The following is a 19,547-nucleotide window of genomic DNA, read 5'->3' on the forward strand; positions in this document are numbered from 1 at the left end:
TATCACACAATGTTCTTTATGGAGCATCTCAGCTGCTGAATTTATGATGCACATAATGCTTCCACAGGTCTTAACCAGCTTTAAACTGCCAGATAAGTTTATCCTGTCAGTCGTCATGTGGCCCGCAGACACAAACCAAACAAAAAAACAACAAAGAAAGAGAAAGAAAAGCCTTCCCTCCCACTACTTTTCCTGCCTTCCTTTTCTTCCTTCCCCTCTCTGACGCTCCACAGCGGGGTTGATGTTGCACATCCTCTGGTCTGACGTCTGAGTCCTCCAGCCTCAGCAGCAGGATTCATATCCTGTCTGATGTATTTTTAGCCCCTGTGCCAAAGAGAGAACATGGGCTAAGTTAAGATAATTCACCTACAGAAAGGAGCGCTCTGGTCTGCGCCGTTAGGGGCGCGAAGTGGAAAAAAACTAAGATGGAGGTGTGCTACCTAAAGGATCTTTATATATTGATGGTGATTGTTGTTGACCGCCCTTTCTCCCCACCTTCCCCCACACACACACTCTGTGAACCATACTGCCCCCCAGTGGTCACTTTGATCTAGGGTGTTGGTCTGGTTGAAACAAAACAAAGCAACACCTGTCGCCACGTTTCGTGTTGTTGACGAGAAATACAAAGCACAAGCTTTTGGCAGAAAATCCAAATCGTGGTTCAGCTGCTGATGAGCCTTGCAAACGTTTTTACACCTGCATTTTCTGTGACAGCTACATCTCTGAGTAATGTTCAGTCCATCGTCTAAAAGACGGCTGAGCACGGAGAGGAACTGACCACAGAGGCACCATCACAGGATAAGAACAAAGCAGTGCAACAATAAGTCGAAATGATACGAAAATAAAGTAGTAATAATACTTTAAAAAGTCATAATAACACAAAAGAGGCATAATGATAAACCTTTATGTTAATAGTTCTATGTGCTGTATGATAGTAAGTTGAAAATAATGAGAAAGTTGTAATAAGAGAAATAGTTGTAGTAATATGAGAATAAAGCCATCATATTATGATGATAAAGTCGTATGTCAGTAAGTAGAAATAATACGAGAATAAACTCATATTATGAGAATAAAGTAGTACTAATACAAGAGAAAAGTTGTAATAATACAAGAATAGTCATATTACGATAAAAGTTGTACAATTGTAAGTCGAGATAATACAAGACATAAATGACACGGGAACAGTCACAATATTACTGAAAGTCAAAAGACAGTAAGTTGAAAATCATAATAGAAGAATAAAGTCGCAATAATGCGAGAAAAAAAAGCTGTAATGTTACGAGAATAAAGTCATAAGGACACGAGAAATCATTTGTATGACATTAAAGATGAAACAGCAGTGATATCGTGAAGAGAAACTCATCTTACCAGAATGAAGTTGTAATATTAGTAAAATGAAGTAGTAATTTTATGATAACTTCCACACAAAAAATAAGAACTTAAAATGAAGAAAGTGAAGCATCTTGTCAAGTTATATTTTGGTATCGGTTTTACAAATAAACATAATCTCTTTAACACATCAGCACCAAATTATTATCAGAAGCAGGACTTTGAAACGATCTTTGCAAACGGCTGCGTCTGTTTCGATGAACGAACCACAGACAAGACAAGCTGCTCACGTCTCATCTTGATTATATTATCAAAGCTTTGCAACTTTTTCTATCAATTTTACAACTTCCCTCTGGTAAAAGTGTGTCTTTATCCTGCTAATATGAATTTATTGTCATAATATTATGACTTAATTCTTGTAATTTATTTTTGCAAAGAAGAATGAGGATAAATGTCAGTCTCTAGATGAGCAAAGCTGGTAGAGATTCCCCACAAAAACAGCTGCTGGCTGTAATTGAAGCGAAAGTTGGTTCTACAAAGTATCGACACGGAGCGGCTGAATAAATACAAATCCAAAATCTGTGATCCAGATTAGATGAAAAGCTTCTTATTTGTTGATATTCTCCGTTTTCAGAGTGTCCGGGACCCGACAGGAGCCTCCATCGCTTTGTACACAGCTAAGCTTCATCATCCCAACAAGACAGGCAACCACGTTGTGCTCCAGGCTCTCTTCTACCTTTTGGACCGGGCCGTAGAAAGGTGACCACCAGGAATTCTGATTATAGATTGCAGAATCTTTTTTGATCAAAGAGACAGATTTCTGATTTTTCCCTTCACTTCTAAAATTGTGTTTTGACAAAAAAAAAAAGGTGCACATTTACATTTTTCAAACACGGATGGCTGAACCTTTTCGGTGTACCGTGTGAAAACATGCAGATTTCTTTTTACTGTCTTCAGCTTTGAGACCCAGAGGAATGGCTTGGTGTTCATCTATGACATGGCGGGCTCCAACTACACCAACTTCGAGCTGGACCTGAGCAAGAAGATCCTTAACCTGCTCAAGGTTGGAATCGCTGATTCACTGGTTTAAATCGAACAGCTACAGTGCAAAAAATTAGGTCAAATCTGTTTTGTTCGGGAGGCAACAGTCAGAATTTGGCAACCAATTTTTGATGTCCAGTTCTTGCGGATGACAGAGATTCCAGTTGTTTCTGATTTTTCTTATGAAAAGATATTACCATCTAAATGGTCTTCAGATGTATTTTTCTACCTCCTGAAAGTCTTGCTCTCTCTCGCTCTCCTGCAGCCTGAACAATTTCTCAAAATGTTTAGCAGCTTCTTTCATATTTGTGTTTCCTCTGATATAGTGTTCATTGGGTTTTTTGTGTTGTTTCCCTAGTTACAGCGCCCTATCTGAAAATTAATCCCCACCCGATACGGTTGAATTTACTGATTGGAAAAAATATCCGATTTTTGATTTTGTGACTGGAAGGTCACTAGTTAATTAGGAAGTGTTACAAATGCCTCCCAATTAGACAAACTAAAGCTTAAAATAAAGTACTACAAGGGTCGTCCATTAGTTGGTTCCAGGTAATAAAAGCTTTTCCAAATGGCAAATGAAAACAAACTACACAACAAACTAATTTAATCTATAAACTCAGGGATGTGAATGTTATTTATTTGCCATATTTCAATACATTTTATTGTTTGTCTCAGAAAACTTGCTAAGCCCAGTGGGGCATATTGAAAAATGTTACAAGTTGGCAGGACATTATAAATTATCTTTGGGTGATTATGTTATTAGAAGACATTATTGACAATACTGATGGCAACTGTAGTATTTGAAATAAAAAGTATAGATTTTTTTTGCACTAAAGTAACAATAATAATAACATTAGAGCAATAATTCACTAGATTTTATTCGGGTTTGTCCACAAAAATTAGCTTCTGAAGATGAAAATCTGTGTTTAGAAAATCTATAGTTTTAATATGAAGTGTTCTGTCTCTGTCCACCAGGGGGCGTTCCCTGCCAGGCTAAAAAAGGTGTTGATCGTGGGGGCCCCTGTGTGGTTTCGAGTCCCCTACAATCTGCTCAGCCTGCTGCTGAAGGAGAAACTGAGGGAGAGGGTAAATCATCCTTCATACTAAAAGCATGAAGGATTTTTAGCTTCTGGATCATCGAATCCCCGGTGTCCCCCTCCGACTCCAGGTTCAGATGGTGAAAATGGCCGAGCTGCGTCAGCACCTCCCCAGAGACTGCCTGCCCCAGCACCTGGGCGGCCTGCTTCCACTGGACGCTTCGGGCTGGAACCAGCAGCTGCTGGCGGGTCAGAACGGCCGGGTGGACCCCGTGGACGAGCTGGTGGGAATCCCCCTGGAGGACTCGTCCATCCATGTGCCGGGGTCCGAGGCCATGCGGCCGCAGGAGCTGCTGGCGCACCTGGGCCGGCTGCAGCGCTCAGGCGTCTACCAGGAATACGAGGAGCTGCGCAGGGAGGCGCCTCCCGGAACCTTCCACTGCTCACAGTGAGTCGACCTGAAGCTACGTCTGCTTTCACTCCGCTTCATGGGAAACAGTTTTCCAGCTGATCGACGGTCTTTATCAAGCCTGACCTGCCGACTCCATTTCTTTTTTTAACTTACTTTTTGTGTTTTTTGTCTGAAAAGTTGAAAAGTATAGCAACTACACGTGCAGAATAGGAACGCACCGATACCGATATCTGAGGTTTCGTATTAGCTGATACAGATTTGATTCAGGAAGTGCTTAAAAGATTATTTTGTTTTGTTTTTTTAAACGCCGACATAAATGTACTGAATTTCAATATTTTGTTGATATTTGAATATGTAGATTTAAAAGTAAAAAATAAAACAGAACAGAACAAACATAAACTACTCATAAGAGCTCAGACTAGGCCGAAGAGCTTATACATATTAAATATTCACAACAAAATTAAGGTAATTATAAACTCCACAAAAATAAAAAAAAACTTATTCCAAACAATCCTATAGGATTCCTGTCGATCATGTAATTTGGCTGTCAACAATTGAAAAGGTTCAATCTGTGATGGTTTTTATCCATTCTCTATACTCCCTATGACTTTTCCACTAACAAATAATAACCCTGGGAATTTTGGGTTTTCCATTGTTTTGCCGTTTTTCCATTGTTTTGCTGAAAAGGCAGCTCTAATGGACAGGCCCGTGCTGCATGAGTGACAGTGTCTTCATGACTCTTACAGTTTCAGCACAAACTGTTCTCCAATTCATCCATTTTAAAAAGACAGCTAGGTATAATTACAAATGTATCTGACAACGCTGCACCATCACAACACTCTTTAATTCACCAACAGCTTCACAAGTTTGGTCAAACATGAAAAAAAACAACTTTGAATGGTTCGGTCAGTGAAACTGGGATTATAACAGCCAGTGTAAAATTAATAGTAGAGAAACTGAAACTGACAAAAATGTACTGCAACAAACCTTTCAGAAATTCTAAATATAAAGTAAAATAAGTAATAAAGAATGATGTTGCTCAGAGTACAAAGCGTAGAATTAGACCGACTAGATCTGCCTTTACGGATCGGGCACATTGTTACAATACTCTATCTAGTTTTTTTTCCCACAATATCGGCACTGATACAGATATTACTATGGGATTGGTTATTTAAAGATATTCTATCATTTAGATGAATGTGGACATTAAAAAGACCTTATGATACAGTAATACAGTCCTCTGCTCCTGATAGGGACATATTAAGCATTTAGCTGCAAATAGATCACATTACAACTTATTTAATTGGTGTAATGATATCTGGCTCAGTGTGAATAATTCATATGCAGCTATGAATGAGATGAATTCAGTGATGCAGAGGTTAGATGACATCAGGTAAAAACACTTCTGCTGTTTGGACCCTTTTTTCTGTTTTTTTTTCCCCTCTTATTTTTATTTTTATTTTTATTTTTTTCTCATTACATTCACAAACGTAAATGTATTTAATCAGGTTGTTTGTTTTTTTTGTTTGTTTTTTTTTAAGTAAAAGCACTTTTTAGAGTTTTATTTGTTGAAGAAAATGGAGACCTGCTCAGTGTAACTTCATAATAGTTCAATGGTATTTATCTATACCAGTGAGGAGCAGCAGGTGTCAGTAGTGAGCTTTGGTGTTGTTTTGGTTCCACAGGTCGGCCTACAATCAGGAGAAGAATCGCTATGGCGATGTGCTGTGCCTTGACCAAACTAGAGTTCGTCTAAAGCCCCGCAGAAACGAGGTAAGGTCGGACTTAAAAACAAACAAACAGAAAGCAGACTGCTGCTCTCGCTCAGCTGACCGGATGTCTTCTGAACTGATGTGTATGTTCAGCTCTGTAGGAATTGATTCAGTCTAGGAATGCACCAATGTGAAAATCTGGGCCGATATCAATAACCAATATTATTACAAGGAAGATAACCAAGATTTACCATTACGTCGTACATATCAGGGTTGGGATTTTAACATGTTAATTTTGATTAATTAATGACATTTTAAGTTTGCATTTGCAGGTTTCTGCTGCACCCAAAAATCTGACGCACTCGCTGTCTCCGCAAAAAATAACAATGTATGACAAAACTGCCTCACTCGGCCCACTGGGGGTTAATCTGATGGGACGGTGGACCAGACTGTTGTTCAAGTTGTCCTAAGTGGAGTTAGCCAAATCTATCCATGCCTAAAATAGCATCTCAATGCTAAACATCTTGTGTCCCCAATGCTCATTACGTCTTTACTTCAGTTAAACATCACACAATCTTGTCAATAAATGGCACACACCTCAAAAATAACAACATGGAAATAAATATCAGCCCAGTTTTTTTAACAAATCTGACTGATATGTAAAAATAAAAGCCCTACATCGGCCGGTATGGTCACATTGTGCAATCAATACCCCAAACTTTGAGCTTTGCTGTTCTTTCAGAGATCGGATTACATCAACGCAAGCTTCATGGATGGCTACAAACAGAAGAATGCGTACATTGGTACTCAAGGTAGGACTGCTAGACACTTTGAATTAAAGTTCTTCTTCTTATTGAAGTCTACTTCATGCAAGTGGACTTGTCTCCACGAGACATGCTGTAAGCTCCCCTGTATGTCACAGGACCACTGGACAGGACCTACGGGGATTTCTGGAGAATGGTCTGGGATCAAAACGTGCTTCTGATTGTCATGACAACAAGGTAACCCTCCCGGGCACTCCTGTTTTCATAATCTTGGTCAGGTTTGGTTTTCTTGACACGTCTCGGTGCTGCAGGACGGACGAGGGCAGTCGGAGGAAGTGTGGACAGTACTGGCCCCTGGAGGAAGGCGGGCAGGAGGTCTACGGCCACATAGCAGTGGTGAACCAGAGGGTGGACCACCACACCCACTACAACCACACCACTCTGGAGCTGCACAACACAGAGGTATACACTTCTTCTCTGGGTTTAGGATTTAACTAAATGAAGCACAAATACATCCCTGAAAAATTCTCAACACTTCTTATAACTTGAAAGGTGTTACGTACTGAGCTTTCAGGTGGGAAAATGTCGTACGATGCATAGCTTGCTCTCGTTTTCACAGATAAAGAGAGCTTTTCTGATTTAGAATTAAAAATAGAAGATTTTAAAGAGTGTGTGATATGTAAGCTTTTTAAAACAATTACTTTGCACCAGGATCTTGGCCTTTCTTGAGCCAGGTGTTTCTCCAATTATTGAAATCTTTGTCAGGGGGAAAAAAACAGTCCTTGGGCTTTTTGGATGTCTGTCAAGGTTTGGCTGCTGTTTACGCCAATTTACGTCCAGTACTATGAAATTTTCTGATGTAGTTTTATTTTGATTGGACAACTTAACTCTGACCTGTAGACACTTTATAGATGACTTTGCAAAGTTCCAGTTTTAAGTTGGATCTTTATGCACTTTGCTACTGGCAACATGCTGCATTGTTATAGTGTATTTACTTAAATCCATAAAAAAATACCAACAATAGCTAGGTTTCAATCCAATTGTCATGCAAATTTTTAGCAAACTTTTAAAATGACAAAAAATAAAATAAAATGTAAATCAGGTGAGTTTCCATCCACTGGTTTCGACTAGGTTACGCACAATTGCAAAATTATGGATGTTTTTTTAGAATTTTTCCATTTCCTTCAACCTTTTCTAATGCAATACTTCAAATTGAGCATAAAAACCGATGATTCAAGCACACGTCACACAGTACCTTGAATTCTACAAGCCCAGTGTGTAACCAAAGCATTTCAATGTGTTTTTGTTCACCTGTCCAGACGTGTGAGCAGAGACACGTGAGTCACTTCCAGTACCTCAGCTGGCCAGACTACGGCGTGCCTACGTCAGCGGTGACTCTCATCGACTTCCTGGGAGCTGTGAAGAGGCAACAAAGGAAAATGGTGAAGGCTTTGGGGCCTCATTGGACCGGCCACTCACTGGGACCGCCGATGGTGGTCCACTGCAGTGCAGGGATTGGGAGAACAGGTAAGACCAGAAGACTGCGGGGATGGGGGGTTTTCTCACAATATCACATTATTGTGCTTTCAGACATATTGATAAGGTTGTGATCCGAAATTATTTTAGCTGCAGTCACCCTTTATTTTATCACGCCATGTGTAGTGACAGATCAAAAACACATCCTGCATGGTTTAAACGTGAGGAAGATGTAGTAAATTTTGCAACATTACATCCTTTCACATTTTGAAGTGTTGCAAAATCTTCCAATCAAAAGTACCTACAGATGGAATCTTTTTTGTTTTTTCAAATACAACATATCATGCAATATAGTAAACTAATGATGTGATAAAATAATAAAGGAGTCCGTATTTTGTATGACGAGATCAAATATTTGAATATAGTTTTGCATGTTTCCTTTATTAGAGAAGTTTCTACTGTGGAAATATTTTGGTGGTGTTTTTCATCTTTCTAGCCTAAGTTTTGGTCTGTTCTTACCAACAAAAATGAAGTTTAGGTCAATCTCTTTAAAAAGAGATTGTCACCATTACCCAAATTTATTGCGTCTGCACTTCCATAACAAATGTTTGCAAATCTTTGTCAATATTTTGCTAATGTAAAAAAAAAAAAAGAAAGAAAAACCACAATTTTACATTTGTGGTGTTTGTTTATGCGATAAGTCACTTAATCACATGCCGTGCCATCATCCTCCTACCACTTCCTGTTGTCTTCTTCGTCTTTTCCGCCAGTATTAACATCTACCTGTTGCTCATGTGACTTGTGGAAATGCAAAAAAAGGCATTTCTGTTGCAGTTTTGCAAAGTACACCAAAAACAGCACATGCTAGCGCAAAAAATAAATAAATAAAATAAAACACACACACATATCGGAAAATGAGAGGTTTTTCTTCAAAAGTGCTGCGCTTCCATTTCAATTTGCGCAACCTTATGGTCAGTCAAATTTTGTACGACGTAGTGTTAATTGCATGGGAAGGCAATGCTGAAGTGGTGTTTCCCTAAAGCTGCGTCTTTCCGCAGCACTGAAACACAACACAAATCTAGTGGGACAGGACTTTTAAGTGGTCGGAGCGATACAAATGTAAAAGCTGGAACAATTTCAAGACGTTTGATATAGGCACGAGTCTGACTTGTCCCTGTTCTCGGCAGGTACCTTCTGCGCCCTGGACATCTGTCTGTCCCAGCTCCAGGACGTGGGCTCCCTCAACGTGTTTCAGACGGTGCGTCGCATGAGAACGCAGCGGGCCTTCAGCATTCAGACACCGGAGCAGTACTACTTCTGCTACAACGCTATATTGGAACACGCCCAGAGACAGGGCCTGCTCCCGTCTAATCAGTAAGGCCCCCGAACGACGACAAGGACGAGCCACGACTTTTCTGCTGTCAGCCTGCTGACCCCGCAGCCAGGCTGGGTGATCGGCCGACCGGAGGAAGTAAAGTCAACTCCCGACCGAAGACAAGCTTTCTGACACGTCGCCATAAGCCGTTGGCAAACCAAGTAAACGCATTAAAGATTCAAAGCCTTGATTGCTGATGATGTGTGATGATACTGTGGCTGTCAACAATGTGATGTTTTAAAAGGTTTGTTGAAAACATGCAGAATGATGCAGCAGAGTGAGCGGACCGATAAGCTTAGGAGGTAATACAACGTCTTGGAAAGGTTTCCGTACTCTTCGATCGTTTCTCGTTTTGTCACTTGTCCCATCTTCAGTGCGTTTGGCATTTCAGTTGATAGACCAACACAAACTAGTGAAAGGAAACTTGTACATGATTTTCAACTTTGTTCTAAAAAGAAGAGTCAGTGCTTTGTAGGACCAGTTCCCATCGCATTTAGAGACGCAAGTCTGTATGGCTACGCCCAATGATCTCCAAAAAACGTCTGAGATCTTCACAAAACACCTGAGATTCAATTACCCACAATTGGACTCAGTTCAGAGCTGTGATCTCTGAAGACAATTTTATTTACAGGTATCAGAGTAAAGGGGGTTAATCAATGACTTTTATTAGAGCCAGTCAACCAGATTACAATTAATACATAATTCTTATTGAACATACGCACTTATTGACACACTAATATAATAATGACAAAATAGTGCATCAAAAAGCCATACAATGCACAAGTTTGTATTTTCTTCAGCAATAGGGGAAAAAACATTTAAATAAAACTAAGAGCAAAACCAAGTCAACACAAAAAAAACCTCCAGATATATGCACCCATGTTTTGTTTTGTTTTTTTTTTACTAAACATATTTACAAAGAAAATTTAAATTTAGATTTCATTTCCATTTTGCAATTGCTACTTTTTGTTGGTCCGTTTTACAAAATCCAAATAACATCCGTTGTCAGAAATAATAAAATCTTCCAAGGGTATTAATTATTTTTGCAACACACTGTGAGGCCTCACTTCATCTAATTACTAATAAAAAAATAATGTTCACTTCACTGTTAAGGACTTTGAAGGGTTAATTCACCTCAGAAAAAGTGTCTGCTGCTCCCTTAAACTGTTAAGCATCATGACACGACATTACAATCCTGCTCGAGCCTTTCCTCTTAGCGCTGCTTAACTATCGATCGTGTAGTTCAACATCCAATTAAAATTCCTTTAGTCCAAGGTAGTTTCGTATTGCTGAAATGTACAGGCATTTTCGGGGTGAAATATTCCTTTAAACCAGTCCGATTTGAACTTTTTTTTGTTTTTTTGTCGCCCCTCTCGGTGTCTCATTAAGGAAAACATTCAGCACAATGCGTCTTCAACCCACAGTGAATGTCACACGGAGTTGTGGATGTTCCAGTGGAGGTCAGGCCACAAATTTGCTGCCAAGCGCCACGTTTATCGTAAAGTGCACACCGTCGTTCGAAGTGAACAGAGCAAAAGCACATCCATCGTTTGAAAAGCTGACGACTCCCCAAATGGCTGCTACATATTTTGAATGAATGCTCCTGAAGTTTCAATCCACTCGGACCTCTTTTTAGTTTTCTTTTCTACAATATTAAAGTGGTAAAAAAAAAAACCCCACAAGCTTCCACCTCACCTAATATATTAAGAGCTTTTAGCTGCCTTAGCTGTGTTAGCGTTGTACTGCACAGACATCTGTTTTAAGGCGGTGCCTGTCACAGAAGGGTAAATCGGTGTAAGACCTCACAAGTAGTGCAATACTTTTTTTATGCATAAATCGTGTCTTAGCACTTTTTACAAAATTTTAAAAAATAAATAAATAAAAAATAAAAATCCCAATGTGTTCTGGCGTTTCAGCGTGGCATTGAGAGGACAAATTTAACGTTAGATGACTGTATAAGTCTAAGTGTGATGCTGGGATTCGTTGATTGTTATATATTTAGTGATGCTGTAGCTGTAAAACACAGAGATATTTACTGTTATCATCTGCGTAGAGCTTTATTGGGACTAATGAGACGGACCGGACAGCAACGACGACGTAAGTAAGCACAAAAGCGTGCCGACTGCAGCCTACAAGTCCTCCTCGGACACTCGAGAATCAAGAATAGTCTAGTGCTTTCGTCGTGTCCCAGTATATTGCCATTGTTGTTATTATTATTATTATTATTATTATTATAGTACATGTACAAAAGTTGTGTTTTTTTTGTGTGTGTGTGTGTGTGTGTGTGTGTTGTTTGTCTTACGTTCTTTACTCCAGAGTTCATATTGAATTTGCTGGTAGTGAAGCATTTTTTTTAAAAGCCTGGAATTTCCACCTACTCTGATCTTTAGAATTAGTTCTTCTTGCAATGACGGACACGAGATGTGCCGCTTTATTTTTCTATTATATTCAGCTACTGTTTTCATACAAATATGCAATTACCATTAATTTTGTATTTGTTCTGTTATAACATTATGTTTTCACTTTGTATTGTATTTCATTGTGCATTGATTCATGCTATACTGTAATAAACACAAACTATGTCAGCGTGGTTGTCAGTGGTGCGCTATGTCTTTTGGTTTAACTGATTTCATGTTATTCCTTTTAAGGTACACTTAAGGTACATTTGATTTTTTTTTTTTTGTAGGAATCCACCAATAAATCATCCCCGATTTCCTTAATATTGGGAAATTGATGATTGGACAATAATTACATGAGAAACCAATCTTATCCACCAATCTTGTCTACCTAAACAAAGGTCTGAAAAATGGCCGCTGTCTCCTTTTGCTCTGCCGGGAGAGAGAGCTGATTGACCAGGTTACGTCTGCATGTGTGCAGCTAAAAATAGTCTTCCCACTAATTTTGAGGGGGGCCATGGAACCAACCAGATTATGAATGAGCATAAACCAACTCAAGAAAAGCTCATTATCATAAAAACAAAATCATTTGTGTCATATAATCCTCTGAATCTAACCACAGTTCTTTACTTATCCCTTCGGTTGATGGCTCAGTCTCTAAAAGCCCTACTTTGCTCCTAAAAATACTCTCGGGTTTCCTGAAAAGTGCTGCATGCACCCCTCGGCTGTTGAGTTTAGAAAGGTGTGGCAAACCACAAAAACGAAGACGAACGCTGCGGAAACTAGCTGAAGGACAGTCCTGGTAAAACACCGCGGCACTGAGGTGAGATGCATTCTTTCTATGCTGTGATTTTGTGGTAGAGGCTGTGGTCCTCTGCTACCTCTGCTGGTACTTTATCTATGGAGTATGGTCAAGAGGAAGATGAGAGACACCAGAACCAAAAATGCAGAGGAGCTGAAGGACGGTCTGGTGATAAAACTGAAGTGGCTGGCAAAAAAAACAAAAAAAAAACATCACAGTTGTAGGAAACCTGAGAACACCATGCTTACAGTAAAATATGAGGGTGACAGCATCACAGTTTGGGGTGTTTTTGCTGCATGATGAGAAAGGGACTTCACATGGATATATTGATGCAAAATCTAAAGATGTCAACCAGAAAGAAACTCTGGGTGTAAAGAGGTTTTCTAAATGGGCAATGACCCTAAGCATAGAACCATATTAGTTGGGAAGCATCTTAAAGACAGCTAAGTCAAACATAAGATAACAAAGCAATCCTGAAACCTTTATCCAAGCACCAAAAAGAAAATTGTGGCCAGAGCTAAAGGTTTATGGATGCGCAAGGGTGGCCTACCTACCTGCCACAAGAAACATCCAGAAAATCATTCTAGTTATAAAAGGTACCCACAATATTTGACAAACAAAACGGCATATAAGGGAATAGAGAAAATTAAAGAGAGTCACAAAAATATACGTAAAGAAACAGCAATTTCAGTTTTAGTTCTGCTAATGTCGTGATAAGGGAATGTTTTGTCTGATTTAATGTCATTAAGGAAAAAAGGCTTTTGTGCATAAATATCTGGTTTCAACCAGTCCCCAAAAGTTGGTATCCACCATTTGCTTTGCATAGGAGTGCCATGCCTCAGGGGGCGCCAAAACTATGGCGGAAAAATTATTCCAAGTCTGCATTTCCTGAATTAAACAGCTGTTGATGCATGGAGGGGTGAACCTATAATGTGTCTGCATACACCTCAGAAAGTACTTAGCCGCCCTCGCCTCTGGGTTTTCAGTTGTACATTTTCGGAGATTGGTCTTGTAATGGCATTTGGATTGAAATGTCGCTATTTAAACAAACTGAACTGCGGTCTGTTGTTATTCATGTATAATACCAGACTAAATGTTTGTCCGTCACATATTTTAAGCTGTAATTCATCTCTTAACAGATGGCCTGGTGAAGGTGAGGTGAAAACAAAGAGCCGACATCATCCACTGTGTCTCAGATTACAGTGGACGGTGTCGGTGCCTCGCTTTTAGCGGGCGATATTCAAAACAAAGTGACGCGTCTCGCGCTACGCGCCAATGCCAGCAGAGGGGGGCGTCTCCAACTATTCTGTTACAAACACAATTCCGGAGTAAAGGAGCCTTTTTCCTGGGTATGTAACAGCTGTTTAAACTTAACGCTATTAAAACTAGCAATGCTCGAACTGCTGAGCGACGACGAACGAGGATCCGAAAGCTGTTATTTGTCGCGAGGCGCCTCTTTTGTTGCTCGTAAATGAATTGTATCGCGCGGCTTTTATCTGTTCTAGAAGGCTCGGAAAACATAACAGAGCGGGGGTAAATCTGCAGCATTATGTCGGCTGGTAAACAATCTCCAGAGGTGGGATTGGGGTGGCGGGGTGTACGGTGACCGTCCGAGGCGTCCCCCTGTCTGCAGCGTTTGTGAGCGGACGGCTCGTTTCCGAATGGATCGGTGTAGGTGGGGAGGGGTGGGGGAGACGGAGGAGGAGAAGGGAGGGAGTTGTTGTGGCAGCTTAGACATTTTAACCCCGGCGAATCGCGGTAAACAAAGAATATAACGCGTCGGTCCTCCCCCTGCGGGACAGAGGAACGGGTTTTGCTCATGTCGCGCGACGGGGGGAATGGCGGGTCTTCGTCGCGCGCCGTTGTGTCTGTGCGGCGGCGGCGACGGCGCAGCAGTTCCCGTTCCGTTTGACTTTGGCATTGTTCAGTAAGGGCAAATTGATCGGCTCATGTCGCCCAGAAAACATTCGGTGCTCGCCGCCGAGCCGCCCCCCCGCCCCTGTTCTCTGCGTCCACTGTGGAAAGGTGGATGTGGAAGGAGGGCGGGGGGACGGATTCTAGAGGCAGAACGGGCGGCTTTAGCGTTGTGGATCCTTTTGTTTGGAGTGTGCAGAAAAGTCGGCCGACGCACACGGCGCGGGGCTGCCGCTTGCTCCGTGTTGGTGGGGGGGTGTTTCCGCAGCCCGCAGTGCGTTTTTGTTACATGCCTTTCTGCACAAACTTGTAAAGACAAACAATGCACAGCAGTCGACATATATTCGTTTATTCTTTGCACCTGAAGAGTTTGCCCCAGGTGTTTTGTGCTGTTTTCGGTGTGGATGAGAGTTGGTGAGCGTCTGGTGCAGCCATCGGACGGCTGCTTCTGACTCCCCCACCCTGGACGGGTAGAAGGAATCCCGGGCTAGTACTACTGGAGCTCCGCCTGTCGTGGGCGATGGTTTATTTTGGAAGTTCCACCTTTTGTAGGAGGGTACTTGATGTGACGTTTACCACGCAGCGATTGGCTCTAGAATATGAAATGGGCGGAGCCTGATCGTGCAGAAGGAATAGACCCCCGTTCTTTACAAAGTCACGTGTCATTTGAGTCCAGGAAGTAGTCCGTAATGTAGATGGACGGAAAGATCACCTGATGGATCCGAATGGGAAATTGTAGGGTTGCGACTGGAATGTCAAAATAAAGGCTGCTGAAACACAAAAGACCCAACCGGGTATCGAATGGATTGAAAGACACATGAAAGTAAAATGTGTCTGAAGTTGTCATTTTTCATCTCTTATCTGCAAACATGCGTCGTTTCTGCCTACAAACAAGTAGACCTCTGCACAGACCTAAATTTGGGCCTCTGTGTTTAGCATTTAACATAATCCAACAGTCAGCCATGGACACCTTTCATCACTGACTGATCAGGGTGCTGTGCAAAAAGCTTAGTGGAAACATGCCGGGTGACTGCAGCCTTGAGAGGATTATGAAACGCACTCCATTCAGGAGTTTGGGAGTGAACCACAAGGTGTGGAATCAATGCTTTATGAGCCACCACTTGCATACATATCCAGGACATGCACTACAACTGTATTATTCCCCATGTGAAAACAATGGCTGACCCAGAGACATCAAAAGTGTCTTACCTGGTAGTGGTTTAAATAAAAGTATATTTTTGGATTTGCAGTGGGAAATCAACTTCCCTTGAGTGAGAAATAAGCTAGCTAGAGATTCAGTATGAAGTTGCCAGATTAGTCATCACTTTGTAAGATGACCTAGCAACTGCCCACACTACCAAAACGGTCAATACCTGCTTCAGAGACCATGGGGAACACACGGCGTAAGATTGGCCAAAGACCCAACTTTACCAAAACACTGTGATCTTCTCAAGACAAATGAGTGACCGTACTTTTTTTTTTTTTACTTTAAAAAAGGTTTTATCACCACGAGCAACCTTTACTTGAGAGTGGTCAGACAGGAAGGTGGATTTTAAGGGAGGGAGAAGACATGCAGTAAAGGTCACTGGGTTGGGACTCAAAGTCATCAAGGACTGGGGCCTCCACAAATGGGTCACGCTTTACCCTTGCGCCACCACAGCACCCAACATGACCATACTTTTAAGAAGCGTCTATTTCTGAAAAGCTGTATGGGTGTGTATTTATTTATTTAGGGTAAGCTACAATCATAAAAATGAACAGACACATGCAATAAGTAACTCTATAGGTAATGAATCAATGTAAGAGGTGTTTACCTTTTCTTATTAAATTGCTGAAAAAGGTTAGCATACTCAGTTATTCATACAAAAATGCCAAAACCAACAAAATGAACCTATATCAACATCACGTCTTAGGAAAATGTATTAAAAAGACTGATGCTATAGCATAATTGCATTTTTAAATGATAAAATTATGTATTAAAAAAAGTACATTTACACCACAAAATGTCTTTTGCAGTTGTGTCTGAAGAAAAAATTTCAAAGATAAACACTGCGAACCTGTCTGATTTACTCAACTTAGCCTCTGCACGTCAAGTCCAGAGGGGTGTGTTTGGTAACTGTGCCATAAATTTCTGATTGACAGCCCAAATTCAAAACATTAACAGAGGCCCCGCCCCTCCTGTGTCTCCTCTGAATGAACCGACCAATCGCGTGTATTCTGGCGCGGGGTTTCGTCTGCCAGCTCCGCCCACCTCTCTAGCTAACCGAACGGAGATTGTTTTCCTCTCGGGGAGATTTTCACTTTGCTGCTCACTGCCCGAATTGTTTATTTTAAGTCACACGCCGCCGACAAGTTGCTTTTCACACTCTTCTGTTTTTAAACCAGAGGTGCGGTGGTGGGTCCAAATATAACGGATCGTCATATAATCGCCTGCAAACTTCTGCGCGCTGTTTGGGAGAGTGGTGAGTTCAACAGTATTCATTCAGTAAGCTAATGGAGCCAGCTAGTTAGCCTACGGTTTAAGTACACCAAACGGGATCATCCGCATCTCCATGCATGTCACTCTATCAGAGATAAACCTAAAACGTGCCGTATATAAATCCGGTTGTTAATTACTGACGTTTTGTAAACATTTACCGTGTAAACCAGACTGATCGCTAACGGTTATCTGCATGCGTTTCCCTCCGAGCCCAGGACGGTCTTCTGTTCGGGCTACCCATGTTGTTTACATTAGCTAGCAGCTAGCTGGCGGCTCGGTACCGCAGGCAAGAAGACACATTTCCTGGAAAGTCATAAAAATAAAATGTATAATATGCTTTAACATGAGTATTCTATGAGACTGTTGATGGGCTTGGTCAGTTTTTTGCTTACCTGATAGAAATAGTGTGTAATTTCCCGAACTTCTTCGCCACGCTAAATGGCGGGCGTGTGGAGAGCATCGAGCTGGTAACTTGAGGTCGGTGCTTGTGTTTGCTAGGCCATGTAAACGTGACGCTGAATTGGTTTTGTCTAGCGTTGCGATGTAATAGTGACAGCAGCATTCAAGGGCGACGAAAATGCCATTACGAGTGGAGTCGTTGACGCTCCCAAATGCATTAGCTTAGCATTCCGCGGCTGCTTTCAGTGCGACCGTGAACGGCTCAGCGGAGCTCAACCGCTGGACAGAAAGCGGCTAGCTCCGGAGCTTCGCTTCAGTGTTGTCTCTGTGTCACTTTGACTTGGGCGTTTTGAAACACTTTATTATAATTCGCGAAGCTTCGACATTATAAAAAGCCGTACATTCAAGTGGACAGAAGCGGCTGGTGCCTAGAGGAAGTTGTGAATGGCAGACGGACTCCCACGTTTCCACAGCACCTGTTTGTTGCATCGCTGACGTAGGCTTCTCGTGTTTTCATTGGCTACGGAGAGCGCGAGCTGCACATTCAGTACATGCTATTTGAACGAAAGTAGATACACACGCTGTTGCTTTTCTGTTACAGGTTGAATTAGACTATAATTAAAAGGAAATTACAGCTTTAACATTAAACTCTCGAACAGATATAAGCTAAAACTAAACAAAGTTATCTAAATGTAGCTAGATACACTTATCTAGTCTAAATTGTACAACTGTTTACATTTTTCCACATTAACCAATTTTTCTTGCTAAATTAGACACAGTTAGTACTGCTATGTATTTATACACAAGCAGCTACAGTGGGTTGAAGGTGACCAATTCATACAAACTCACAAAAACATCAGAAAGTTTAAATAAAATGTGACCAGACACTTAATTCAGAACTTTTTAGGTGACTTTCTGTTAAAAGGTTAACAGTAGCCATAACATTATTACCTGTACCAAAGGTTACCAAGGTTGTAAAAAGTTGCTGTTTCAAATGTATTCCTAATATTTTTTTTATTTTTATTTTTTTGCTATATGTTTCCCTCTAATTATAACCCTCATTTTAGCGGCAGCACAAAAAAATATTTGCTTTGTTCTGAATAAAAGCAGTGAGGTCCCATTATACACGTTTGTTTTTCATTTTTGTTTGAATACCGTAAGAATCTCATCCCACCTTATATGCCTAACTATACTGAGTTAATAAATTACTGGCAGTAGATAAATCTTTCTATGTTTTTATTTAGTAAAAATCCAAATTAGTTGGCTCCAGAGGCTATTTGTTAGCTTTAGCCTGCTGAACCAACTAATATGGAGTTAACCCAACTGTGCAGCAGTGGGAAGTGTAGCTGTCTTGCAGTCCTAAGGTTGTGGTTTGATTCCATATGTTCTGCCACATGTTGTGTTCAGGGGCAGGACACTTAACACTGACCTGCGTATCAGTGTATGAATGTGGCTCTGGTGCAAGGAGTCGCTATGACTAGTAAGGTGCTATTTAGTGATTCACTTTACTGAACATGACTGCTTATGACGTTTTACTTGAACCTCACATCAAAAAGTCTGAGCTGTCTAAAACTATTTCATAACACAGGCCACATACTTGTTCTGTGTAAGTTTGTGCAATAACAAAGTCAGGCATGCATGATCACTTGGTAATAAATCAATACGGTCCTCGGTATTGACTCCCAGCTTGATCTTGTTGCTAAAAGCTATGAATGTCTTCGGTCTGAAGTGATTTTTAGTCATTTTCCACTTCGGCAAATCTGCCGAATTGTTGCCACTCCGTGCGTCTTCTTCGTAAATTTACAGTAGAGATAAAACCAAAGACATAAGGTAATTAGAAGAGAGTAGATCAATTCAACGCAGGGGTTTGACGGCTCGATTGAGAAAGCTGACCTGCTGTCCCTGCATTCCCAGGTCTCGCAGCTCTCACAAGCATGAGTTCATAATGAAGCGCCGTCTGGAGGATCAGGACACGGTTTTTGCGTCGCAGCAGCGGAGGCTCACTGGCAACCCGGAGCCTTTCCAGCATCGCATCCTGGCCCCCGCCCCCGCTGCTCCAGCCGTGTATGAAGCCGTGACCGACAACATGCAACCCACAGCTGGCGTCCAGTACTCCGTCCCCCAGGGATACCAGGTAACAAAAATTTAGCTCATAAGGCTCTAAAAACAATTGTCATCTATGGTACTTTGCAAAGTTATTCTATCTTTAATTTTAATATGTTTAGTCATATTGGAGCAACAAACAGCAGTGTATTTCACTGGGATTTCATGTGATGGACTAAACACAGACATATGCATATCTATGGTTTGCAAAATTGTTACTTAAAAAAATCTGAAAAGTGTGGGGTGCACTTTTATCCAGCCTTCTTGAGTCAGTACTTTGCAGAACCACATTTCACTGCAATTATAAC

General features: G+C 41.1%; 2 protein-coding genes and 1 long non-coding RNA gene across 6 annotated transcripts in view; 2 read left to right on the forward strand and 1 right to left on the reverse strand.

Annotated features, from left to right (window-relative positions):
- ptpn9a (protein tyrosine phosphatase non-receptor type 9a) overlaps positions 1 to 11,732 on the forward strand; it is a 29,911-nt gene extending 18,179 nt beyond the window's left edge. For all 3 annotated transcript variants that reach the window (XM_088006520.1, XM_014970834.2, XM_014970836.2), the window contains 10 exons: positions 1,964 to 2,088; positions 2,287 to 2,392; positions 3,346 to 3,456; positions 3,539 to 3,855; positions 5,505 to 5,592; positions 6,274 to 6,343; positions 6,454 to 6,532; positions 6,607 to 6,757; positions 7,615 to 7,822; positions 8,959 to 11,732. In XM_088006520.1, the coding sequence (XP_087862646.1) occupies positions 1,964 to 2,088; positions 2,287 to 2,392; positions 3,346 to 3,456; positions 3,539 to 3,855; positions 5,505 to 5,592; positions 6,274 to 6,343; positions 6,454 to 6,532; positions 6,607 to 6,757; positions 7,615 to 7,822; positions 8,959 to 9,149 (1,446 nt within the window). In that variant the 3' untranslated portion in view covers positions 9,150 to 11,732. The remainder of the gene's footprint in view (positions 1 to 1,963; positions 2,089 to 2,286; positions 2,393 to 3,345; positions 3,457 to 3,538; positions 3,856 to 5,504; positions 5,593 to 6,273; positions 6,344 to 6,453; positions 6,533 to 6,606; positions 6,758 to 7,614; positions 7,823 to 8,958) is intronic.
- Positions 1 to 17,272, reverse strand: LOC106910570 (uncharacterized). Its single transcript, XR_015763085.1, has 3 exons — positions 17,130 to 17,272; positions 7,607 to 7,711; positions 1 to 324 (listed from the first exon to the last, which is right to left on the reverse strand). It is a non-coding gene; the product is annotated as an uncharacterized LOC106910570 (long non-coding RNA).
- The window catches only part of sin3aa (SIN3 transcription regulator family member Aa), a 21,979-nt gene continuing 16,092 nt past the window's right edge, over positions 13,661 to 19,547 (forward strand). The window contains exons 1-2 of one of the 2 annotated variants that reach the window (XM_014977240.2): positions 13,661 to 13,693; positions 19,051 to 19,270. In XM_014977240.2, coding sequence (XP_014832726.2) covers positions 19,082 to 19,270 — 189 coding nt within the window. In that variant the 5' untranslated portion in view covers positions 13,661 to 13,693; positions 19,051 to 19,081. Of the gene's footprint in view, positions 13,694 to 13,730; positions 16,721 to 19,050; positions 19,271 to 19,547 lie in introns of those variants that run through there. The other variant, XM_014977239.2, reaches the window with a different exon arrangement.

Source organism: Poecilia mexicana, unplaced genomic scaffold, assembly GCF_051168715.1.
Source record: "Poecilia mexicana isolate PSO_F unplaced genomic scaffold, ASM5116871v1 scaffold_6, whole genome shotgun sequence".
Lineage (NCBI taxonomy): Eukaryota > Metazoa > Chordata > Actinopteri > Cyprinodontiformes > Poeciliidae > Poecilia > Poecilia mexicana.